This window comes from Carettochelys insculpta, chromosome 10 (assembly GCF_033958435.1).
Source record: "Carettochelys insculpta isolate YL-2023 chromosome 10, ASM3395843v1, whole genome shotgun sequence".
Classification (NCBI taxonomy): domain Eukaryota; kingdom Metazoa; phylum Chordata; order Testudines; family Carettochelyidae; genus Carettochelys; species Carettochelys insculpta.
This window is the reverse complement of record NC_134146.1, coordinates 10,415,581-10,443,109: the sequence shown is the minus strand read 5'-3', so window position 1 is coordinate 10,443,109 and position 27,529 is coordinate 10,415,581. Positions and strand designations below refer to the sequence as shown.

The 27,529-nt window shown below is 41.3% G+C and overlaps 1 protein-coding gene across 3 annotated transcripts in view; it reads left to right on the top strand.

The window, feature by feature from the left end:
- The window catches only part of LOC142018592 (glypican-5-like), a 662,349-nt gene that overhangs the window by 454,990 nt on the left and 179,830 nt on the right, over nt 1-27,529 (top strand). The window contains exon 8 of one of the 3 annotated variants that reach the window (XM_075004533.1): nt 51-170. The exons of the other annotated variants lie outside the window; for them this stretch is intronic. Coding sequence (XP_074860634.1) covers nt 51-59 — 9 coding nt within the window. The 3' untranslated portion in view covers nt 60-170. Of the gene's footprint in view, nt 1-50; nt 171-27,529 lie in introns of those variants that run through there. 3 annotated transcript variants of the gene reach the window in all.

Genomic DNA, 27,529 nt, shown 5'->3' with positions numbered 1-27,529 from the left:
ACAAGCAAAATTTAAGTAGTCTCAATTCCCATTTCCCCCCTATTTTCTAGGGAAAGTGATCCTGATTTATTTAAGAATCTGCATCCTGTGCAAGTGGAAACACCTATTGGTTCTACCTCTAAAGTTTGTTTGTTTCCAGAAAAGATACAGAAACCACCAGATAAGTCACATGACCTGTTTGACTCATAAAGTATACAAACTGCTGGGAAAATATGTCACCACATTTAAAAGAAGATGCATATACTAAAATGTGAACAATATTAAAGACACATATAATTTATTTTAATCATAGGATTAATAACTGCTTGCTTTAACTATATAACCATTTCTCTGAAGTCAATAGACTATTTAATATCTCAAACAGAAGTTTTGTGTCTTTTTCCTTGTGATGGCCATATCTTAGACTTCTTTCATGAGCCACGTATGTTAGAATTTTCTGCTGTCAGAATCTGAACCAGTTTTTATTTGTACCAAATATGCAAAATTCAAAAAAAATTAATCACCTAATCATTTGTTTTAATATTTACAACAAAAAATATTCATTTTTGGTGTGGGGTGGGAATGAGAGAGAATGAGGGAAAGGTGAAAATAGTCATGTGTTTCCATTATTTTCTTATTTTAAATGGCAAATTGTTTTTTAAGCCAGCTTTGGTGTAACAACAGTCTTGAGTTTGAAAAAATTAGTCATACCATTTGTGTCAGCTATTCTGTTCTTCCAGTTTGGAAAGCAAGATGATATCCAGTAATACGGACACCAGTTTGGAAGGGTGGGAGACAGGGAGGGAGGGATGGATATTTGTTTTGGTTCCAGAACCAGATTTTCTACATTCCAATATAAATGTAAAAATGTGGAAAAAGTCCAAAATCAAACGGTTCTGTTGATTTTCAAAACATAAAACTTGGATGAGAGAATCATAAGGTTGGAAGAGACCTCAGGAGAGCATCAGGTCGAACCCCCGATCAAAGTTCATACTTGGATCTTAAAAGGAATCACATATTACACATCCACTCTACAACATCTGCAGGTATGATCACACATAGAAGTGAATGCTCCTTTGTCATAAACACAAACTCTTAAAAGGTGTAAATAAAACATTCTCCTGAGGCACCTTTTTGTGTTCCGAAGGGTCAACATATAACTAGAGATGTGCTTGAGCTACAGGTTCTCCTGTAGTAATGAAAGTCCCCTAAGTTTGGGGTTGTATGGAGCCTGGGTTTTGGTTCAGAGTCATTTCTAATGTAAAACAAGAGATCATAAACACAGTAATCAGCAACAAAAAGCTTAATCTTGGGTCTCACTTAGCGCAACAGAAAGGAACTAGAAAGCATCCCAGCTGGATTTTGCCTGGGGCGAGTGAGTCCGGATAGTGCAGAACTAGCAGCAAGCTGCCAAGCCACCCCTTTCTTGGCAAACAATAGTGTGTGGTTGCTGCGACCATTCTCACTGGGAGGAGGCATGCTCAGAGTAATGCTTCACTGTGGTTCTCCCCAGCTAGCTGACAACATTGGGAGCATTAGCCAACCAGGTATAATTTAGGGGAACTTTGAGGCTGCTCTAAATCACGCAGTTTGCCCCCAAACTGGGAACCTGTGAATATTTGCAATTTCTCCCATGTGTGGTGCAACCCAGCAGACACTTCAGAGCTGCTGAGGACAGAGCCCAGCATCAGCCACTCTTACAGTTTCTTTTGTCCCATTGTTCCTTGTGCCTTCTTAGAACCTCAACATTAACTTTGACTTTTCTGTGTATTTCATGCATTTTTCTCCACCTCTGTTTCTTATGGAGCACCATCCATCAAGCCTGTGTATTGCCTTCTTTCTTTTCATAAAAAGGCAAAGATACAATTACCAGTGATAGTACAGTCCTGGACCTCGGGATTCCTTCTTCAACTTGTGCTAACTCTGCTGGACAGACAGTAAATTTCTTATATGAATCACTAAAGTGACAGATGTCAAATGTACGTATGTTTATGCCATCAGCTACAAGAACAAAATCACAGGCACCTAATCTTGGAAGCTGAGTGTGCTGCTTTAGGCTCTGATCCTGTACCCATTTCCACCCGTAAGTAATCTGTGTACACAAATAATCCGTCTTGTTCCCTGAGACTAGTACTTTGCCCTGGGAATTTTTTACAGGTAGAGCTGCAATTCTCTTAGTAATGTGATCAAAAATTGATTTTTACTTAAATCAGTACAACCAGACCTGTCTTATATCAAGTTAGCTCAAGTCAGTGGGGAACTGATTTAAGATAAATCCAAAAAAGATATTTTTAAGCCAAAATATAAAGCATCTGTGCAGGGTTAGGGACTGGGTTAACAAAATTGGGTTTCAAATAGATTTAAGTTAAACCAGCATAACTTGTATGAGTAGACAAGACCTGAATGTCTGTGGGCAGTGGCTTTATGTTGCAACATGCACATTATTTAATTTGTTCCCCAAATAGGTCTCTGCTGCAAAGTTGTGGGCCAAAAAAAGAGAACCTTCTGAAAACATGGCAGTCAGTGTTCTCAAGGTATTCACTGCAAGAGAAGCAATTTATTCCTGGAAAGTTACTACATCTCTCATAATTTTGCTGTTTGCTTTACGGTCCATTATCGGATAAAATATAAATAAGTAAATAAATAAATAAATAACATTTTATTGTAGGCCAAGAGAATGACTTAGGAAAGTGTTAACTACTGAAAAGACCGATCACAATCTTTAAAAAAGGTAGCTACCTTTCTGCACTAGTTGGAGATGATGAATGACACAGTAGGGAGTCCTGCATAAATTAATTACAATAATGAGATAACATAACAAAGGGATTCACTAAGACGTCTAGTCAAACAGTGGTCTCAACCTAGCCAGTAACTCAGAGGAAGGGTGCTCCAGGGTTCAGAACACAAATCTGGGACTTGGCAGACCTGGCTTCAGCTCTCTGCATTGCTGCAGACTTCCTGTGTGAAACTGGGCACGTCCATTGTGGTAGCAGAGGCCATACAAGCATCTAAGAGAGCTAGAATTGTGACTTCAGGTTGTGGAATCTCTATCATTGGAGACAAGTACCAGAAGTGTCATAGTGTTAGTCTGTATCCGCAAAAACAACGAGAATTCCTGTAGCACCTTGTAGACTAACAGCTCTATTGGAGCATAAGCTTTCACGGGCAAAGATGCACTTGGTCATTGGGGATATTTAAGAGCAGGTTGGACGTGCTCCTGTCAGTGATGGTGTAGATGGTGCTTTGGCCTGCCATGAGTGCGGGGGACTGGACTTGATAACCTTTCTAATTTCCTTCTCATTCTATGATTCTAAAAAAGAGGACACATTGGTATTTGTGGGAAGAGTCTGATAGGACTCGGTGTCAATTATCTGCTTGTCAGTGAAAACATGAGCTGTTCACTTTGATTCCAAATTGCAGCATGTAGAAACAAGATAAAAAGAAATAAAATGGTAACCTGTACTGTTACACAAAGCAAACTGTGGGGAAATCAATGTTCTCTCAGCTATCACTAACAGATCATGTGGCCTACCCGGGTTCATTTCCCACAGCATGGGGAAGCAGATTTATTTGGTGCTTGATAGTCAGCTCCATCATGAAATATTAAACAGATATTGACTTGCATTGAAGAGAACATTAGGACTTATTGACCCAAGAATTAAATACTGACTGAGACAAAAGCAAGTTCAATATTTCTGACATGGGGCAGTGTTCTGACCACTGAAACATTAATTTAGTGCATTTATTGTGGACTACATTCTGAATAGCTTCAGAATGAAATATCTGAAGAGCTCTCCAATACAACCGACAATTTTAAAGGATTTATAAAATTCAGACAGACACACATACATGTAGAGTTCCATTGTTCTGGGAGTGCTGTTGTCCGTCCTGCCTACAAGTAGTTTCCAGCTTGGATCAATGCTTTCAGCACCCCCATTGTACTAATTGTTCCAGCCCCCAGGGAGAAGGGCAAGATGATATTGACAATCTTGGGGAAAAAAATACATTGTTCCGTAACCATAATAGAAAAACAGCAAAATAGTGGATTCCATAATATAAAGATCTCCCTATAAAGTATTGTTGCTGCACAATGCCCCAACTCAGGGCTGTGCAACCACTTACGTATGTTTTGACTTCTGCTGGGCTACTCCCATGCTTAAAACAAAGCAGCTGTGTACTGTTCTGGACCAGAGCTAAAATATACAATTGTACAGTTGTAATATGCAGTCTTTGTTACAGGAAACCCAGTTTTATTTTTATGCATATTTATGGCACCATAATAAATAAATAACAATGGAACCATCTTTGTTCTATTGGAAAATAATGTTACAATGACCATTGTAGCTGTGGACTGCGAAATTTCTGTTTAGCGCATGGAAGAAACCAGTTCAGAGAAGCTATATTGTTTGATCAGATAGAGGTAATTCATCCTTTCTGCTGCTTATCTGGTGTATACTCCGTTGATTGGAAGATTTTACACTCAGCAAAATCACTGCAAATGTAATTAAAATTGATTATACTGTAAAAGTAACCTAATGACATGTATGCATACCATTACTATTGGACAGCAGCATAAAAGGCCCAAAAGACCAAGTTGAAAAGAAAACCTGTGTGTTAGAAAGGAAAACCTCATTGGATATCCCTGTGAATAGGTTTCATCCTACAGGAGCCATAGTATATGGACAAGTCTCATGTTAATTCTAAATAGATGCAACAGTATTAAGGCTTATAGCTGTTCTCATCAATCAAAAATTACACCATTATTTCTCAGCACAACAAAATCTTAAATCCTGTTGTATCCTGCATGCCAAACTTTCCCTGCTATAAATCACCCTTCCCTGTTCATACCACCCAGGCTGCTGAGCCCATGAATGTAGATCTCCAGCTAGTACATTATTTTCTACCATACTAGAATATAAGTGAAGACCCACTCAGTGAACATGACCCTGAAGGGTGCGTACAGGAAGTTTTTATTGGACCCTGATAAAGTATTCTGCACTCAGAATTCTTTTCATGCACTTTGATTTAAAATTTCCTACCACTTTGTGTTACAGCTCACTTCATAAGTCAGCAGGGTGGTCCCACAAACACAGAAAAATGAGATTTGGGAGACAAACTGAAAAGCAACAAAATCTCACACTTGAGTTTAACAATCATCTGTATTCCAATGAAGTCAGTGGGGAAAAAGATGTGCATGATTAAGGTTGAGCCACTCAGCAACTGGGAAAGGCAAGTCTTTAAATATTTAATGCTTACAGCTGTACTGCAGCTGGCAAAGTATCTAGTTGTAAAATACAGTTAATATTTAGAGTCACTCAGCAACTTGTTAAGTAACTTCACGTTAGAGCCCTGAAAACCTTGAAATACCTTATCTGGTGAGCATGCCTGGAAAAAGAATCCTGCAGGCTCACAAACCTATGTCAGTTTAAAAGAAAGCTCAAGGCTTTTGTACTCCCTAATGGAAGAATCCTATAGAATAAAATAGGGATGAAATTTACAGGGTGCTCTGCTATTGAACTGTATAGGAATTGTTCTAAACAAACTGAATAACTCAGGAGAGAATTATAACCTTGCTGTGGAATTTCACAGTCTGGTTTAAGAATTCTGCAGAGAGGTTATCATTCTGTTTGAAATTGTTTAGGACTGTTGCATGAGGCGTACAGGTTTCACCTCCCAATACTGGGATTCTCTGATCTGGCAAAATCTGTTGTCTGGCAGAACTATGGATGTTGTGGGACCAGAGAACCTTGGTCCACGAGGTCATTTGGAGGAAGGCTGATAACTGGGAGCCCTGCCGGATGGGAGCACAAAGATGGGGGGCAGCAGCTCTGTGCAGGGGAGCCCAATGGGGCCTGTGTCGGCAGGGATGGCACACATGGGGCCAGGGGAACATCTGGCAGTCTGGCTGGCATTAGAGCCAGTGCCCAGAGGGTGAGGGTTGAGGCTGCATCCTGCAGCCTGGCCAGGGCTGGAGTGGGTGCCCCCAAAGCTGGAGCTGTGGCTGGCTGGTGGTGGGGCCAATGTGAGCCCAGCAGGGACCAGGGGCAATGCCAGAGGTGAGGGTGCCCCTGGGGCTGGAGGGAGGGGACCAGAAGCAAACACAGAGCAGGCATCAGGCTCGGGGTTCAAAGACAGGGGACGTCCCTTCATCTGGCAAATTCCCTTGTTTGGGACCAGTCAGGTCCCAAGGACACTGGCCAAGGGAGCTGCACCTTTTACTGCAGAAGATATTATAAATTTAAGAGGAAAAGCATCTGGATTGTAAATATGTAGGCTGGATTGTGGGCTGGTGAAATCAGTGCAGCTATATCGATAGCAGCTAAGGTTCTGGGCCCCAGTCTTCTCTTTATTTTAATCTACTATTTCATCTCTGAAAGACTGAAGCCACATGGTTTCATGAGATGTTTTGACCTCTTGTTGGCAGCCAGCATGTTATTTTATGCTGTCTTTGCACAAGTGACAGTCATTAACAATCACCACTCCCATTATTGACCCTAACAGCTAGTGATGTTGGCGCAAAAAAGGCATCTTGGCTATATGAAATTATTTGAGGTTGACGTTATTAAACAAAACAGCCATTCAAATATGGGGTGTCTCCTCAGCAATATCCAAATGGAAAAAATCAGAGCTGGGGGCCAATTCAGCTTTCATGTGAGAGCATGGCATGCAATGAATGGCCATTTAGAATTGCAGTGTTTCTCAAACATTTTGTATCGGTGACCCCATTCAAACAGCAAGGCTCTGAAAGCAACGCCCCCTGGAAAGCAAAAACATTTATGATAACTCCCACACATTCAAATGCAAAATTGACAACCCTTTTGTTTAAAATTAATTTAGCTATTCACACCACTTTTAAATTAAGACTAAACCACATTTTTTCAAATTATTATTATAAACAGAAATGTTTTTTCAACTTGCTCTGGGTGGGGTTGTGAAAAAGCTCTTGTCAATGTCACTTTTCCCAGCTTATCTAGGCTATATCTACACTGCATTTCACTTTCAGAAGTGGAAAGGAAATGAGTGAGATCAAAAATGCAAATAAAGTGCAGATTTACAAATCTCAACCTCAGTTGCATGTTATTATGCAATCACACTTCCAGAAGCAAATACAGCTGCGTAAAGGGGGGTTCCTTTGAAAACAAAACCCATTTTTGAAAGAACCCCATCTACATGACTGTGTATGCATCTGGAACAGCCTCTTCTGGAAGCACAATTATGCAGGAATATGCAAATGAGGCACACTATATGTAAATTGTGCTGCATTTGCTTTTTTGATCTCGCTCATTTGCTTTCCGCTTCTGAAAGCAGAATTCAATGTAGACGTAACCCTAGTGCTTCATTGCCATCCTTACTTCTGCACTGCTGCTGACTGCAGCACAGCCTTCAGAGTTTGGCAGCTGGAAAGTCACCCTCACTACTGCCTAATGGTTGACCTTTGAGTTTAGAGGGGTGGCTGTGGCAGGTGCTACGGTACATTTTTGTGTGGGCACAGCACACTCAAGACCTCCCTTAGCACCACACCTGCCTGTATGTCTGACTGTTAAATTATAAATTATCTTTTCCCCCAATCTCTGTGCTCTGATTTGTCTGCACTATTCAGGTACTGAACAATCAAGCCCTCTAAAGTACTCTCAGCCCCCATGTCAGTCTTAGAGAACATGGCACCTTGGGCAAACTTCTGTTTTGGTGCACTCTCTTTGGAGGCAGAGTGGTGCCGGATGGGCTCATGCTGCCAGTCCCACCATGCGTGGAGCCCTGCCATATGTTCACGACTCCCACATAGTAACCTCGCAAACTCCTCAGTTGATCTTAGACCAAAGCAAAACCTGTTCCCCAGCAATTTTCAAACTGTCAAAACTATTTGCAACATATTGTTTGCCGGGAGTGAAATTCTATCTTTTTCCTCATTCTCTCATTTATTAAACTGCTTCTTCAGCCTTTAAATAAATGACAGTTTAGGGAAATAAAAAACAAAAACTAAAGATGATCCTGAAAAATAAAACGAGCCTCATCTCCACAATGTCTTGAAAGCATGGGCTTTTTTTTTTGGTCCCTGACAGGAGCTAGATGCTAAGTTTAAGGACAAATTATTTCGACCAACGAGTGCTTCAGACACAGCTGCAAACACCCAGATAAGTACCATATCTTCAAAGGAAGTAACCATCATGAAGTGAATGATGAGACTCACTCTGTCATAAACTTGCAAGACCACTTAACGTTATCATTAAGGCATTTCCTGCACTACTCTTTTTTTTTTTAATGGGAGACCCCAAAGAACAGTCCATTCCACTTCCTCTCAGCTCACAGCTACATGTTCCTGGAGGAGTTATTAGCATATATAAGAACCCGCTTTCACTGGTGCTCTCAGGGTATGCTCAGAGCACCCCAGGTCATACATGGGGTTATTTACATGTACTGAGTGTAAAGAACTGTATAGACTAGACCCTAGGCTTATCTCATATGTTCAAACATGTTCCTGGCTTCCCCGTGTCCTTTTTCTGCCTCTTCCTCCACTCCCAATTTCAGATATTGCCTACCAAGATCAGTTTAATGCAGTGGTACAAGTTTGTTTGATTGTTTGGTGGGGGAGGGGATATAGGAAGGTTTCCCATGACGATTGTTCATGGAATAAGTAGTCACATGTCCATAGACTTCATAGAATCATAGAACTGGAGGGAAACTAGAGAGATGGTGAAGTGCAGTCTCTTGTACTCATGGCACCACCTAGTCCATCCCTGACAGGTGTTTGTCTAAACCACTCTTAAAAATCTCCAGTGATGGAGCTTATACCACCTCCCTAGAATCGTGGGTTTGAAGAGACCTCAGGAGGTCAACAAGTCCAACCCTCTGCTCAAAGTTCCTCTCTGGATATTCTTCAATTTGTCCACATCTTTCCTGACACGTGGAGCACAGCACTGGACACAGTACTCCAGCTGTGGCCAACTCGGTGAAGAATAGAGTAGAAGAATTACTTTTCCTGTCTTACAACACACCTATTATATATCCCAGAATGATTGTTTTTTTCTGCAACAGTGTTACACTGTTGACATAGTAACAGAGAGGTAGCCATGTTAGTCTATATTCTAACAAAACAAACCAGCAATCACGTAGCACATTAAAGACTAATAAAATAATTTATTAGGTGATGATCTGTCATGGGACAGACCCACTTCTTCAGATCTGTAGCATTTCCAGTACAGAATGACAGTTATATAGCACAGAGGTTAAAAAAAAATGAAATAAAAACTGACAAATCAGATTCATGGAACTGAAGGGGGATGAGGGGTAGAGTTACTAAGTGTCTTGCCTGAGATCATTATGAATGCAAAAGGAAGAGAAACAGTCTTTGTAATATGTGAGATAATTTCTATCTCTGTTGAGACCAAGTGTTAATATATCGAATTTGAGCATGAACTCCAGTTCATACATCTCCCTTTGTAATCTGCTATCAATATTGTTATCAATACCACTCTCTACTGGAAACCCACAGACTGCACTTACCTACATGCCTCCAGCTTCCATCCAGCACACACCACATAATCCATCATTTATAGTCAAGGCCTTAGATACAATTGCACCTTCTCCAATCCTACTGACAGAGATCAAAAACTTCAAGATCTCTGCCAAACATTCATAAAACTTAACTACCCACAAGGAGAAGTAAAATAAATAAATTAATTAATTAACAGGGCCAGATGAATACCCAGAAACCAGCAACTTCAAGATAAACCCAAGGTCAATAACAGAACACTACTTGTCTTTACCTATAGCGCCCAACTCAAACATCTGCAGCACATCATCAAAAACCTACAACCTATACTAGAATATGATGCTACACTCCAGAAGACCCTATGTGAGAGCCTTGTTCTCTTATGGACAACCTCCTAACCTAATGAAAATTCTCACTAGCACCCACAAGCCATGCCACAGAAATACTAATGCTGGAATTTTTCCTTGCAACAAACACCACTGCCAACTTTGTCCACATATTTATTCTGGAGATACCATCATTGGACCTAACCATGTTAATTACACGATCAGGAGCTCATTCTCCTGTACCTCAATCAGTGTTATATATGCCATCATGTGCCAGCAATGCCCCTCTACTATGTAGATTGGACAAATGGGCAAACACTTTGTCAAAGATTTGAAGAAGTGGATCTGTCCCACAGAAGCTAATCACCTAATACGCCTTCTTAGGTAGTAATTTCCCATAGTTGTATGTCTGAAACTGATTACTGCTTCCTAAGCAGTGTACTTTACATTTGTCTTTGTTGAATCTCATCCTATTTACCCTGGATAATTTTTGCAATTTGTCCAGATAATTTTACCAAAGTAGTTGCAACCCCTCCCAGTTTTGTATCATCTGCAAACTTTATAAGTGTAGTCTCTATCCCATTATCTAAATCATTAATGACATTGTTGAAGAGAATTAATCCCAAAACTAATGACTGTGGAACTCCACTCATTATGCCCTTCTGGAATGACTGTGAGCCATTCATAAATACACGCTAAGAATTATTATCCAACCAGTTATGAACCCACCTTATAGTAACTCCATCTAGGTTTTATTTCCCTAGTTTATTAAGGAGGAGGTTATGTTAGAGTGTATCCAAAGTCTAGGCATAGCACCTCTACTGCTTCCCCCTTATCCACAAGACTTGTTATCCAATCAAAGAAAGCTATCAGGTTGGTTTGATATGATTTGTTCTTAACACATTTATGCCAACTCTTATTTATTACCTTATTCTCTTCCAGATGTTTACAAATGGATTGCTAAATTATTTGCTCCATTATCTAACTTCTTTAAGCAAATTTTAACTTGTTCTTTTCCTGTTTTAACTTCTGAACTGACTTCATTTTCACTGGCATTCACTATGTTCAGCTTCCAGTCACCACCAAATAGAAACAAAGAAGTCATTAAGCGCTTCTGACATTTCCACTTTTTCTATTATTGTTTTTCCCTCTTCATTAAGTAATAGGCCTACCTTGTCCTTGGTCTTCCTCTTGCTTCTAAAATACTTGTAGAATATTTTTTGTTACCCTCTATGTCTCTAACTATTTTGAGCTCATTTTGTGTCTTGGTCTTTCTAATTTTCTCTGATATATGATTGTTATTTGTTTGGATTAATCCTTTGTAATTTAACCTAATTTCCACTTTTTGTGGGACACCTCTTTGATTTTTAGGACATTCAAGATCTCCAGGTTACAACATGAAGGTCACTTACATACTTCCTATCTTTTCTGCTCAGTGAAATAGTTTGTTCTTGAGCCCTTAATAATGTTTCTTTGAAAAACTGCCAACTGTATCAATTGCTTTTCTTCTTAGACTCACTTCCCATGGGATCTTATCTACCAGCTCCTAGTTTGCTGAAATCTGTCTTTTTGAAATCCATTGCCTTTATTTTGCTAACCTCCCTCCTACTATTTCTTGGAGTCATGAGCTTTTATCGTTTCATGGTCACTTTCACCCAAGCTGCCTTCCATTTTCAAATTCTCAACCAGTTTTTTTCATATTTGTTAAAATCAAATTTAGAAGACCCTCCTTCTCCCACCTGCCATAGCTTCCTTCACCTTCTGAAATAAAACTTTGTCTCCAACACATTCAAAGAACTTGATGGATAATCTATGCACTGCTTTGCTGTTTTCCCAACAGATGTGTGGATAGTTGAAGTCTCCCATCACCACCAAGTCCTGTGTTTGGATGTTTTTGTTAGTTCAAAAAAAGCCTCATCCACCTCTTCTTTCTGGTTAGGTGGTTGGTAATCAATCTTGTTTTTTACACCGCTTTATCCTTACTCAGTGGATAATAACAAGTCTGTGTCCTATTTCCATCTCAACTCCAATCCAAGTGTACACATTTTTCATCCACAAGGTAATACCTCCTTCCTTTTCTCCCTTCCTGTCCTTTATGTGCAAGCTGCACTCTTCTATATTGATATTTCAGTCATGCATATTATCTTACCAAGACTTTATGATGTCAACTATGTCCTAGTTGTGTTAATTTACTAGTTTTCAAGTTCTTTCTGCTTATTTCCCATACTTTTCACATGTGTATACAGACAACTAAGATACTGATTTCATTTCAGACTACAGTTCTGTCTTGTTTCTCATTTATGCCTGCTATTGCAACCCATGCCCATCCCCATTTGATCCATCTCCCAGATCTCCATGTTACTCACGAGCTTTGGTCACCTGCCCCCTTTGTACCTAGTTTAAAGCCCTCCTCACTAGGCTAGCCAACCTCTGTCCAAATACACTCCCTTCTTCAATAGGTAGATCCCATTCCTGCTTAAGTGTCATTTCAGAGAAGAACATTTAAAATCACAGCATTTTACTCTTAAATGGTTGCGTTATCTAGATGTGTTTATTCTTTCAAGGTTGAGCAAGTTATCAAAAAACTCATTCCGCCACTCGTAGAATCATAGACTCAGAGAATCATAGGGCTGGAAGGGATCTCAGGAGGTCATCTCCCCTGACCCAAGCTTTCTGTCAAAGGTTTTAGCACCCTGTGGTCTGTTTTATCGTGGAATCCTAGGGCTGGAAGGGACCTCAGGAGGTCAGCTAGTCTAGCCCCCTGCTTCAAGCAGGATCAACCCCCACTAAGCCATCCCAGCCAGGACCTTGTCCAGCCGGGACTTAAAAACCTTGAGGGATGGAGAATCCACCACCTCTCCAGGCAACACATTCCAATGCTTTACCACCCTCCTGGTGAAGTAGTTTTTCATAATATCCAACCTACACCTCTCCCTCTTCAACTTCAGACCATTACTCCTTGTTCTGTTATCTGACACCACTGAGAACAGTTTCTCAACCTCCTCTTTAGACCTCCCCTTCAGAAAGTTGAAGACTGCTATGATGTCACCCCTAAGTCTTCTCTTCTGTAAACTAAACAAACCCAAATCTCTCAGCCTATCCTCGTAGGTCTTGTGCTCCAGCCCCTTAATCATTTTTGTTACCCTCCGCTGAACCTGCTCCAGCAAATCCACATCCTTTTTATACTGGAGGGCCCAAAACTGGACACGATATTCCAGATGTGGCCCCACCAGTGCCGAATAGAAGGGAACAACTACTTCTCTAGGGCCGTGTCTACACGTGCACGCTACTTCGAAGTAGTGGCGCCAACTCCGAAATAGCGCCCGTCACGGCTACACGTGTTGGGCGATATTTCGAAGTTGAAATCAATATTAGGCGGCGAGACGTCGAAGTTGCTAACCCCACGAGGGGATGGGAATAGCGCCCTACTTCGAAGTTGAATGTCGAAGTAGGGCACGTGTAGCCGATCCGCGTCCTGCAACATCGAAATAGCGGGGTCCGCCATGGCGGGCATCAGCTGAGGGGTTGAGAGACGCTCTCTCTCCAGCCCCTGCGGGGCTCTATGGTCACCGTGTACAGCAGCCCTTAGCCTAGGGCTGCTGGCTGCTGCTGCGGCAGCTGGGGATCCATGCTGCAGGCACAGGGTCTGCAACCAGTTGTTGGCTCTGTGGATCTTGTGTTGTTTAGTGCAACTGTGTCTGGGAGGGGCCCTTTAAGGGAGCGGCTTGCTGTTGAGTCCGCCCTGTGACCCTGTCTGCAGCTGTTCTTGGCACCCTTATTTCGATGTGTGCTACTTTGGCGTGTAGACGTTCCCTCGCAGCGCCTATTTCGATGTGGTGCTGCCCAACGTCGAAGCTGAACGTCGACGTTGCCAGCCCTGGAGGACGTGTAGACGTTATTCATCGAAATAGCTTATTTCGATGTCGCTACATCGAAATAAGCTATTTCAATGTAGCGTGCATGTGTAGACGTAGCCTAGATCTGCTCAAAATGCTCCTCCTAATGCACCCTAGTATGCCATTAGCTTTCTTGGCTACAAGGGCACACTGTTTACTCATATCCAGCTTTTCATCCACCATAACCCCTAGGTCCCTTTCCATCGTACTGCTGCTGAGCCAGTCAGTCCCTAGTCTATAACAGTGCTTGGGATTCTTCCAGCCCAGGTGCAGGACTCTACACTTCTCCTTGTTGAACTGCATCAGATTTCTTTTGGCCCAGTCATCCAATTTATCCAGGTCACTCTGGATTCTCTCTCTACCCTCCAAAGTATCTACCTCTCCCCCTAATTTTGTGTCATCCACAAACTTGCTGAGGGTGCACTCCAGTCCCTCATCCAGGTCATTAATAAAGACGTTGAATAACACCGGTCCCAGAACCAAGCCTTGCAGCACTCCGCTTGAAACTGACCACCATCCAGATATTGAGCCATTGACCACTACCTGTTGGGCCCGACCATCAAGACAGCTTTCTATCCATTTTATAGTCCAAGGATCCAATCCATATTTCCTTAATTTATGGACAAGAATGTTGTGGGAGACCATATCAAAAGCCTTGCTGAAGTCAAGGTATATCACATCCACTGACTTCCCCATGTCCACAGAGCCTGTTACCTCATCATAGAAGCTAATCAGATTCGTCACCAGGACTTGCCCCTGGTGAATCCATGTTGGCTACTTTTGATCACTTTTCCCTCTTCCAAAAGTGCTCCAAAATGGATTCTTTGAGGCTTCCCTCCATTATTTTCCCAGGGATTGAGGTAAGGCTGACCGGTCTATAGTTCCCTGGATTGTCCTTCTTTCCTTTTTTAAAGATAGGCACTACGTTTGCCTTCTTCCATACCTCCCCTGATCTCCAAGAGTCTTCAAGGGTAATGGCCAAAGGTTCAGCGATGACCTCTGCCAATTCCCTTAGTACCCTCAGGTGCATTAAATCCAGACCCATGGACTTGTGCACATCTAGTTTTCTTAGATAGCTCAGAACTTGTTCCTTCCCCACAGATGGCTGCCCTCCACCTTCCCATATCACATTATCTAGGACCATCATGTGGAAGTTGACTTTGTCCTTGAAGACTGAGGCATATAAGACGCATACCATATTACACATCCTAAGACACATACCATATTACCTTGTCCTCTGAAGTTCACACAGGGAGGATGTGATATTTCAAATGTAAATCAGAAGTTAACTGGTGGTTTTCCTTGGAAGCTGATGTCGTGTTGAGTAAAGTTCCACCCTGTAAGATTATGTATGATGTGACTTTTTCCATCCTCTGGTTCAGATGATGTCTCCTGTGTCTTTTACAATTCCAGACACTTATGACCCCCTGATCCAGAGTTGGTTTTGTGTTGTTCATTCCAGGCAAGATCTAGAGCTCTACAAAGGTCACTTTGCATTACTGGAAAGTGATCTTACAGGTGCCATACAGGAGCTTCTGAGGTATTTCCTCAGGAGTAATGCCTTCTTCATCCAAGGATTTGAAGGGCTTGTCTCTTACTACTTTTTTGGGCTACCTCACTTCCATCTTTAGGCAAAGGGAAGAAGGGAATGTTTTCCCCTGTCATTAAGCACTCCCCGGTTTTTCTCATTATTTAAATACTGTCTGCCTTTGCAACATCCAAATTTCCTATAATTCAAAGACTGCCTACCCCTGCTTGTCTGGGGTGTGGGGACATTCTGGGGAAGGAAAGGGTGTGATCCAGGGACTAGAGATTGTGGGGGCAGACCACAAGGCTGAAGCCTGAATAGTTCATATATCCATAGAGAGCCAGTGCAGACAGAGTAATCTAGAGCAGTACCCTGGCTCTGGGAAAGGAGAAGGGAGATGAGAGCACAGAGGATCAGTGTGGTAAATTCATTTGGATGCTTTGTCATATCATCTGAGAGAGGGCAAGTCGTCCTCGTGGGCCTGCCAGAGCCATTCTGTGTGGCAGTGCAAAAGATAGCAAAAGTAAATGGTTGTCACAGTTAGAGTTTGAGACTGTCAGAAGCTGATGACAGGAGTGGAGGCTTGTGGAGTTCTGCAGTAAATTAGTTCCTGTCAGAACAATGTGAAATATTAACCTTAAATCCTGTATCAAAAATGCAAAGATTAGTGCTGTAATGAGGGACCAACTGCTTGTAAATGTAATTCACTGAAGATGCCTCTTTTATAGTACAGTCTCTCAAGAGTGGTTCTTTCCTAACTGTCCTTCTCGGTTACCTTATTACATCTTTCTTACCAATTTACGATCTATAAGTAGAGAACACATTTTAAAATGAAATGTTGAATTTTTCAGAATTGTCTCTGAAGGCCGACTAACATTTTGCTTCAATGGATATTGTCAGCAAAATGCCAGGGCTCAGCTATGTAAAGTTAAAATGAATACTGTTACATGTATGCTTCTCTGGAAGATTATGGGTGTAAATTATAGAGTAATGGAGTCTTTGTTTTTAATAGAGAACCTACTAACCCACTCTCTAATTGTGACATGCTACACACAGCTGTTAATTCATGAGGATTCTGTAGAACTTCTGGCTAGGTATGACCCAGTTGATTCATAAAAATTTGTAAGAGTATCTTTGGTTACTAAGAATTCTTCAAATCATTACCCTGAGACTTGTGGAATCATAGAATTATAGGGTTAGAAGAGCCCTTAGAAGGTCATCAAGTCCAGACCCCTACTAAAAACAGAATTAATCCCAACTAAATCATCCCAGTTAGGATGATTTGTCAAGATGAGACTTAAAAACCTCCAGGGATGGAGATTCCAACACCTCTCTAGGAATGCATTCTAGTGTTTCACCACCCGCCTGGTGAAAGAGTTTTTCCTAATGTCCAACTTAGACCTTTCCCCCTGCAAACTGAGACCATTGTTTCTCATCCTCTCATCTGTCACCACTGAAAACAGCTTCTCACCATCATCTTTGTAATCCCCCTTCAGGTAGCTGAAGGCTGCTATCAAATTCCTCCTCACTCTTCTGTTTTGTAGACTAAATAAGCCTAAATCCCTCAGCCTCTCCTTGTAAGTCATGTGCTCCATGTGATATTCACTCTCCAATGTGTCCATATCCTTTTCGTAATGAGGGATCCAGAACTGGACAGAGTATTCCAGATGTGGCCTCCCCAGTGTCAAATAAAAGGGAATAGTCAGTTCCCTAGCTCTGGTGGCAATAATCTTATTAATGCAACACTGGGGCTACGCCTACACGTGCACGCTACATCAAAATAGCTTATTTTGATGTAGCGACATCAAAATAGTCTATTTCGATGAATAACATCTACACGTCCTCCAGGGCTGGCAATGTCGATGTTCAACTTTGATGTTGGGCAGCACCACATCGAAATAGGCGCTGCGAGGGAACATCTACACGCCAAAGTAGCACACATCGAAATAAGGGTGCCAGGAACAGCTGCAGACAGGGTCACACGGTGGATTCAACAGCAAGCCGCTCCCTTAAAGGGCCCCTCCCAGACACAGTTGCACTAAACAACACAAGATCCACAGAGCCGACAACTGGTTGCAGACCCTGTGCATGCAGCATGGATCCCCAGCGGCAGCAGCAGCCAGAAGCCCTGGGCTAAGGGCTGCTGCACACGGTGACCATAGAGCCCCGCAGGGGCTGGAGAAAGAGCATCTCTCAACCCCTCAGCTGATGGCCGCCATGGCGGACCCCGCTATTTCGATGTTGCGGGACGCGGATCGTCTACACGTGCCCTACTTCGACGTTCAACTTCAAAGTAGGGCGCTATTCCCATCCCCTCAGCCGTGTCTACACGTGCACGCTACTTCGAAGTAGCGGCGCCAACTTCGAAATAGCACCCGTCACGGCTACACGTGTTGGGCGTTATTTCGAAGTTGAAATCGACGTTAGGCGGCAAGACGTCGAAGTCGCTAACCCCATGATGGTTCCCATTAAGTTTGCTAAATCTGTATCTTTCAGAATATCCAATATAACTTGTGCACTTTTCATATTAACATATTTTATGCTCCATCCCAGCTCTGTAAATATAAAGCTAAAATATTTAAAATATTTAACAGATGTGGAACAGTAGAGAGACCTCTACTGCATTCAGTATGGGATCACTCCAAATTAAATACTGATCTGATGTTTTTAAATATTAAACACAGATCTGGAGGGAGAGCATTATCCCTGATCCTGTGTTGGACAGCCTAGTAATTCTATCAGCAATGAGAAGATAAGGAACACTTCACTAAAATCGTTGCATAGGGTCATTGCAGTGAATGCCATGGCAGTGGTATACAATTTATCTTTGGAGTACCCAATTCTCAATGATATTAGATCAGAAGCATGCTCCAAATATCCAAAAATACCAGGGCAAATAACTAGCATTCCTCCATTTTTGTAAATTGTTTATATGAGAGAATAAAAGGGCAGGTGACTTCCAGCTAACATACCAATTAAACTGCAGGGGTGGAGGATTTTCAGAGCACCGAACCTAAGCAACCACCTATGACTGAGTTCCAGCAAGTTAAAGGGATTTGTATGAGATCGGCCTGAGTAACAGATACCACCATCAGCCCCAAGGGATAGTGTAACTGCTCACAGGCAGACTCATACCTGTGACCTCAGTGCAGATGCCTCCACAGCTTGAACAAAAGGGCAGTTGGCCCTCAGCTTAGGCTGTAGAGTACAATAGCAAAGCAGGATGAAAAGCAGGCAGTGATGTCAGGGTAGGGCGTTCTAGGAGAGGAGTAATTGGACCTAATCATGATATGGAAGTCAGTGGTCAGCAGAACGGAAAAGCATCTGGTTGGTAGGAGTGAGAGAGAAGGATGAGAGAGAGGAGAAGGGAGATTTCATAAAGGCTACATAAGCATTCTAATTATGAGGCAGCTAAATTTCACCTACTACTACTTTCGAACAGTGACTACAAAATAATTACTTGCTGACCTGCTCTGGATTTGCCACTTCATATTAATTGTCCCTACTGAGGAAAATAATAGATTTTTATTATTATCAAGTATGGTTTTCACAATGGAGTTGTGTACTCCAAAGGTTTTCACATCCATAGGGCAGGATAATGGGAAATTTTTGGCAATGGGTTTTTTAAAAAATATAATAGCTACATTTAGGAAAAAAAATGAAAGCCGGTAGACCATTATTACTGAATATCCTCCTGTATCTATAACATTTAGAGAAATGTTAGAAAAAGGCCACTAATACAAAACCTCTATTTTGGAACTAAATAATCTAGCTGTATTCAGAGGGAGCTAAAAATAACCCACACGTGGATTTATACATATATACCCAGCACAGTTTACTTGGCTAGCCATCATAAACTGGCAGTATCCTTTGAAAGTATTATAGTGTAATTACTAAAAGACAAATTCCCAAGTGCCAGTTAAGGTAAGGAAAAGAGTTAAACAAAACAATGTAACATCATATCGGTGATCGCATCTAAGAGTCATTGTCTCATTCGCTTTTCTTCTTCCGTTAGTATTCACACTCCTTCCTTTCATTTCCCATTCTTAAGCATTTACACATGAGCAGCCCTGCCATTTGACACAAGACAAAACATTTCTGCATAACAAGACTAGAAAATCTCATCAGGAAAACACGTTTCGTGCTGAACACCTTTGCAAATAGATCTAAGAGGCACAACAGATTGTGGCAATTAAAAGAGTCTCTCAAGCACTTCAAAACACAGATACCTCAGCTGTGTTTCAAATTAATTTAAGACTCCTAGAAGATAAATTTGAGAAAATTCTTTATTATGACTCCATATGATCATCTCTCGTGGCAAAAAAAAAAAAACTCCTGAAGCAAATAAGAATTATGGTGAAGCTATATTTGAATATTCATGATAATATTCTCAGCGTGTATAGTCATGATTTAACCTTTCTAGAGTAAAATCTGTCAATTTAGAAGTAAGAGGAGGCTCAACTGCAGATTTTTAAGCATCGGTCCCTTACAAAAATTGTGTGATTAGTTAATTGCTGCATTTACACGATGGCCGTGTCTACCCTAGCATGTTCTTTTGGAAAATCTTTTCGAAAGAACATGTGGAGTGTCTACACACAAAATGCACTATTTTGATCCAAAATCGAAAGAACGTGGCTCTTCTTCCAGAAGCCCTTTTCCACTTCCAAATCAGGAAGAGCACCTTCTTTCAAAAGCTTCTTTCAAAAAAAAGCATGCGTCGATGCTCCCAGGCCCTTTTTTCAAAAGAGTAGTCCTCATGGTGCCGGACTTTTCAAGCCGTGGCCCATTCTTTTGAAAGAGCACGGGCTGTGCCGATGCTTCTCTGTCGACAGAGCAGATTGGGGGTTTTTTTTGTTTTTTTTTAATCTGCTGGTTTTGTGTGGATGTGTTCTTTTGAAAGAAGTTTTTTGGAAGAGATCTTCCAGAAGAATTTCTTTCGAGATATTACTGTAGTGTAGGTGTAGCCTCTAATATAGAAATGGTTAAAGGAGATTTAAAAAGAAAACCATCCATCATCCGTACTGTATTGAAAGAACAAGAAAGGAAGGAAGATTAATAAAACAATCATGTGTATCGCAGTCAGTCTAAGGGACTGACCCAGAACAGGGCCCCACTGTACAATCACTGGCTGTGTTTATACTGCAATCACACGTGGCAGTGTGGGCTGTACCAGAACCTTTGACAGGCATTTTCGTTCCTCGACCACACTGGTATCTGTGCAGCTTTATTTTCACTGCTATTTTTAGACACACTCACTAGATTAAACCTAACATGCACATGCAACTCACAAGTCCAATGGTGGTGAAGACATCCCAAAAGAAGGGTAGCTAGTTCCTACCTCAGAGAGCTTACAATCTATATAGACTTTACCATATAAAGGATAGGGGAAAGAGATATAACACATGAGTGGTGAAGTCAAAGTAATGATGCTGAAACTCATGTTAGTGCCACAATTTTTTTTAAAAGATTCTCTGGACTGTGCTTTGGACAGACAGTCCATGTTTCAGCTTTGGCTGGGAGTAAACTTGCAATATTCCTATTACTTTAAGAAACCTATGCATGCTGCCCCAATCAGTATGACATCTAGATTTCCCTATTACTTAGAAGACTTTATCATGAAAACAAAAAAGCAGTCCAGTAGCACTTTAAAGACTAACAAAATAATTTATTAAGTGACAAGTTTTCGTGGGACAGACCCACTCCTTCATATCATAGCCATACCAGAACAGACTCAATATTTAAGGCACAGAGAACCAAAAATAGTAATCAAGGTTGACAAGTCAGAAAAATTATCATCAAGGTAAGCAAAGCAGAGAGCAGAGGGCAGAAGGGAAGGAAGTCAAGAATTAGATAAACTATGTAAAAGAGCCCCCATAATGAGCTAGAAAATTGTCATCCTGGTTCAAACCATGTGTTAATTTGATTCTAATTTGAATATAAGAGAGAGTTCAGCAGCCTCTCTTTCCAAATGGCTGTGAAAACTCCTTTTCAGTAAAACAGAGACTTTCAGGTCATTAACAGAGTGGCCCACTCCATTAAAGTGCTGGCTGACAGGTTTGTGAATCAGGAGTGCAACACATTTCCACTTCCTACAAAAAAGACAAGACAATAAATTTTCTAAATTACTTCATACCTCAGGATACTACAACAGCCACAGCTCAACTAACAATATTGTTAACCTTTCCAGCTACCAACTCAGCCCAGCAGAAGAGTCTCTCTAATATGGGGTCTTTCTTTCTGCCCCTCTACCTCCACAAACTTAGTACAATTCTGTGGTGACCTTGAAGCCTTCTTTTGCCGCCTCCATCGAAAGGAATTCTTCCAGCACACCTATGAACAACAGTCTGACTCTCTTGACCCACCCCCGCCACCCACACCAAAAGACAAAGAACTCTATGTGTTCTCCCCCGACGGTCACAGTGAAAGTCTGGATTTCTACATACAATGCTTCAGCAAGTGTGCTCAGACTCACATGATATGCAAACAAAACCAAATGAGATGCAATCTCAACTATGCTGAACACTATGCTGTCCAGAGTCTCAAAAATAACCCAAACATTATAATCAAACCAGCTGACAAAGGTGGTGCTGTTGTCATCATGAATAGGTCAGACTATAAAGAGGAGGCAGCCAGACAACTCTCCAACACCAAATTTTACAGACCTCTCTCCACTGATCCCACTTTGCAATTCCAAAAGAAATTACAGCAGCTACTTGAGGAACTCCCTGCTGCTACTTGGAACCTTATTGACTCAGACGCACATCTGAGCCCCAACCTGGATTATTCTATTTACTTCTCAAAATCCACAAACCTGGAAATCCCAGATGCCCTATCATTTCAGATATTGGCACCTTTATCACCAGACTATCCAGTTATGTGGACTCCCTCCTAAAAACCTGTGCCAGCAACTCTCCCAGCTATCTCCGAGATACCACTGACTTCCTGAGGAAATTACAAAACATCGTAAATGTTCCTGACAACACCATCCTTGCCACCATGGATGTAGAGGCTCTGTACACTAATCACTAAATCACTTGATCATTGTCTTCTGTTCTCCTTCTCTGGGGCACCTGGCATTGGCCACCGTCGGCAGATGGGATGCTGGGCTGGATGGACCTTTGGTCTGACCCAGTATGGCCATTCTTATGTTCTTATGTTCTTATATTCCACACAAAGACGGATCACAAGTGATCAGGAATATCATCCCTGATGTCACCACAGCCAGTCTGGTGTCTGACTCTGTAACTTTGTTCTCACGCACAATTATTCTGATTTGGGGACAATTTATACCTCCAGATTACTGGAACTGCTATGGGCACTCACATGGCCCCACAATATGCTAATATATTCATGGCTGACCTGGAACAACAATTCCTCAGCTCTCGTCCCCTATTATCCCTCCTTTACTTACGATACATCGATGACATCTTTATGATTTGGACCCATGGTATAGAGACTCTAGAAGAATTCCACAGAGACGTTAACAATCTGCACCCCACCATCAACTTATGCCTCAACTACTCCACACGAGAGATACACTTCCTGGACGCTACAGTACAAAACAAAGATGACCTGATTAGTACCACACTCTACCGGAAACTCACTGATCACTATACTTATCTACACACTTCTAACTTCCATCCTGCACACACAACTAGATCCATTGTTTAGAGTCAAGCCCTTAGGTACAATCGCATTTGCTGTTTTGTACTGACAGAGACCAAAAACTACAAGATCTCTACCAAATATTCATTAACCTGAATTACCCACCAGGAGAAATAAAAAGAACAAATCAACAGGGCCAGATGAATACCCAGAGACCAGCTACTCCAAGATACGCCCAAAAAAGCCAAGAACAAAACACCACTGCTCATCACCTACAACCACCAACTCAAATCACTGCAAAGCATTATTAAAGACCTACAACCTGTCCTTAACCAGCATGCCACACTCCAGAAGGCCCTAGGTGACAGGCCTGTTCTCTCCTACAGACAACCTCCCAACCTTATGAGTATTCTCACCAACAGCCACAGTCTATACCACAGGAATACCAATCCTGGAACTTTTCCTTGCAACAAGGCCTGTTGCCAACTTTGTCCACATATCTATTCTGGAGATACCATCACTGGACCTAACCAGACTATTCAGAGAATCATGGGCACATTCTCATGTTCCTCAGCTAACATCATATATGCCATCATGTGCCAACAATGCCTGCATGCTTTCTATATTGGACAGACTTCAAACACTCTTAGACAAAGAATTAATGGGCATAAAACAGACATAAAAACACTCCTGATTCACAAACCTGTCAGCCAGCACTTTAATGGAGTGGGCCGTTCTGTTAATGACCTGAAAGTCTCTGTTTTACTGAAAAGGAATTTTCACAGATGTTTGGAAAGAGAGGCTACTGAACTCTCTTTTATATTCAAATTTGAGACATTAACACATGGTTTGAACTGGGATGGCAATTTTCTAGCTCACTATAGAGGCTCTTTTACATACTTTGCTTCATCTAATTCTTGACTTCCCCCTGCCCCAACTTCTGCCCCTCTGCTCTCTGATTTGCTTACCTTGATAATAATTTTTCTGATTTGTCAACTTTGATTACTATTTTTGGTTCTCTGTGCCTTAAATATTGAGTCTGTTCTGGTATGACTATGGTCTGAAGAAGAGGGTCTGTCCTACGAAAGCTAATAAATTATTTTGTTAGTCTTTAAAGTGCTACTGGACTGCTTTTTTGTTTTCATAGTATATAGACTAGCATGGCTATCTCTCTGTTACTATCCAAGACTTTATCATGTGTTTTTATTAGGCCAGGGATAATTTATTCTAATAATGCTGTCAAGGCTCTTCTCCACTCTGATACTTGAAGTACAGCAGGTGGGGGCTCGCAAGAGACCTTAAAAATACCTTGCCTTTATAGGCTTCTGCTTAAAAGCTTCTCAAGGTCACACATTCCCTGACCCTGGGAGGAAGCTGCTACCACCCATGTGAGAAAACCTCTGTTTAAAACCCAGGAAGGCACACTTACAATGTCTCCCTATGGGGTAACCCCAAGCTCTTAACCCTCCCTTAGCAGAGAGCTTGGCAGAAAAAGAGGAAGAAATTAAGCTGCAGTCTGGTAGCTGACCTTTCAGTCTGAGGCATGGATATACAAAGACCCTTCTTTAGGACACAAGAATAAAATCATTGCCTTTAAAAATGTTAATTTATTAACAAAACTTATGTAATAGAGTATACTTGGTTGCTAGGTCTTAGATAGAGAACAACTAAAAAAAAAGTTGGGCTAAACACAAAGAATTATTTCCCTGGGATTCAATTGAAAAGTTACTGTGTGCTGGCGGGCATATCAGCCAGCCTAAGAGGTCCTGTGCTAAATCCAAAATAAACAATAACCTGTTCATGTCTGACTAAATGTTTCCTTTCTAACTACATGTCTGTATGCCCAAATGTCCTTGTGGCCTGGATAGTCACTGAATTTCTTAAGCCCATTTAGGCTTAGGAATTTCTGTGTTTCTCTCATCCAGCCACACAAAAGAAAGACCCTTCAGCAGGTAACTATTTCAATTAGAAAATTCCTCCCTCTCTTCCCATTGGCTTACCTGGCTGCTTGCCCATAGACAACCCACTCTCTCTGGGTTTAACCCTTTACAGACATTCACGTTTCTGAAATCTCCCAGAGGAATGCCCAATTAATCTGGGAGAGAGGGGACATCATAGGGAAATCCCACAGTATCCTCTGAGTTGAACAGATTGGTAGTCACAGGTAGTACTGAATACTGACCATCCTCAAGGGAATGGCAAAACTTCATTAACCATGGCAGGGTCAGAATTTCACTCTGGTGTATAACATGTAAGTCACTGCCACAACAACCAAATAATCAGAACAAGTTAGCAATAGCCTTTCACCCAACAGGACCACTAGCGGGTTAAAAAGGAAGTTAAATGTTACCATTCTTGATCCTTGCTGCTGCCTCAAATTGCCCATGGTGGATGTGATGCTTCTGTAGCGACTTCTTTTGTACCAGTAGTCACAGAAATGTCTCTTCAATTACCAGAATTGTGTTGAAACTTTCATTGCAAGAGAGAGGCTATGCTACCCTGAAGATGGCTTAGTTAGAAGTTAACTTAGTCATAAGTTATAACTTAGTTATAAGTTAACTTAGTCATAAGTTAATATATAATGAATGTCAGGTGATAATAACTGAAGTCAGGGTTATTGCTGTTGGCCATATTATGCTACAGGTGGAGTCCTCAGGAAAACTACAAACAGATGTAGTAATCATGCCAATGGTTCTAAAGAGATATTACAATCTTCCATTCCTAGACTAGTCAGAGCATGTTTGGCTGCACTGAGAATGGAGTCTCATTCAGAACTCTGCAGGCTAAGAACTGAAGGTATGAAAGAAGAAAGAAGTACCTTACAAATTTAAACCTCGCTTTTATTTTTATCATCATCTCCCTAAGCCATTTCTTCCTTGTTTCCTTGAGGAAAATGACCAAGGATAAACCAAAGAGGCCTCATGTGGTGACAGGTCATTAATAATGCTAGTAAGTCAACTGCACTGGTGCAAAAGTTTCTTTTTACCTTGAATTATCCTTTGTTGTAACTTTCAGTAAACCATGTAAAACATTACATGCACATTTGAAGTGTTACTCATTTAAAAATAACCCCCCATATGAGTGTGTGAATGAGATGGGCCAAATCATGTAGTTCTTAATTTCAATGGAAACTTTGCCAGAGTCAGAGGTGCTTATTTTCTTGGTTTGTTTGGGTTTTTTCTTCCATAAGAACATAAAAACAGCCATACTAGGTCAAACCAAAGGTCCATCCAGCCCAGTAGCCTGTCTGCTGACAGTGGCCAGTGCCGGGTACCCCAGAGGAGGTAGACCAAAGACAATGATCAAGCGATTTGCCTCCTGTCAACCGTCAACAGCCTCTGACAATCAGAGGCCAGGAACACCATTCCTACCCTTGGCTAATAGCCTTTTATGGACCTAACCTCCATGAATTTATCGAGCTCTTTCTTAAATTCTGTTATAGTCCTAGGCTTCACAGTCTCCCCTGGCAAGGAGTTCCACAGGTTAACTATGCGCTGAGTGAAGAACTTTCTTTCATTAGTTTTAAACCTGCTACCCATGAATTTCATTTGGTGTCCTCTAGTTCTTGTATTATGGGCACAAGTAAATAACTTCTTATTCATCCTCTCCACACCTGTCATAATTTTATATACCTCTACCATGTCACCCCTCAGTCTCCTCTTTTCTAAACTGAAAAGTCCCAATCATTTTAGCCTCTCCTTACATGGGACTTGTTCCAAGCCTCTAATCATCTTAGTTGCCCTTTTCTGAACCTTTTCCAGTGCCAGGATATCTTTTTTTAGGTGAGGAAACCACATCTGTACATGGTATTCAAGATGTGGGCATAGCATAGATTTATAAAGGGGCAGTAAGATACTCCTTATCTTATTTTCTATCCCTTTTTTAATAATACCTATCATCCTATTTGCCTTTTTGACTGCCTCTGCCCACTGAATAGCCCAGGTATGTCTAAGGAGCTGAGGAATACACCTCTGAGCTGTTGCAGAGACATGCAGATGAGCCCAACAGATCCTGGATTTGTAAATAAGTGTTTAGGTTCTTTCAGAACTCTTGGATGAATGCCATCCGGTCCCGGGGAACTTGTTAACATTAAGTTTATCTATTTGTTCCAATACCTCATCTAATGACACTTCAATCCGGGACAGTTCCTCAGTTTCATTTCCCACAAAAAACAGTTCAGGTTTGGGAATCTCCCCAACATCTTCAGCTGTGAAGACTGAAGCAAAGAAATCATTTAGTCTCTCTGCAATGGCTTTATCATCCTTGATTGCGCCTTTTGTATTTGTATCATCTAGGGGACCCACTGGTTTTCTTAGCAGGCTTCCTGCTTCTAATGTATTTAAAAAACATTTTGTTGTTACTTTTTGAGCTTTTGGCTAGCTGTTCCTCAAAATCTCTTTTGGCTTTCCTTATTACAGTTTTACACTTAATTTGGTAGTGTTTATGTTCCTTTCTATTTACCTCACTAGGATTTGCCTTCCACTTTTTGAAAGATACCTTTTTATCCCTCACTGCTTGTTTTACATGGGTGTTAACCCATGGTGGCTCTTTTTTCAGTTTCTTAGTATGTTTTTTAATTTGGGATATATATTTAAGATGAGCCTCTGTTATAGTGTCTTTGAGAAGCTTCCATGCAGCTTGCAGGGTTTTTGTTCCAGTCACTCTGGCTTTTAATTTCTGTTTAACTAAGCTCTTCATTTTTGTA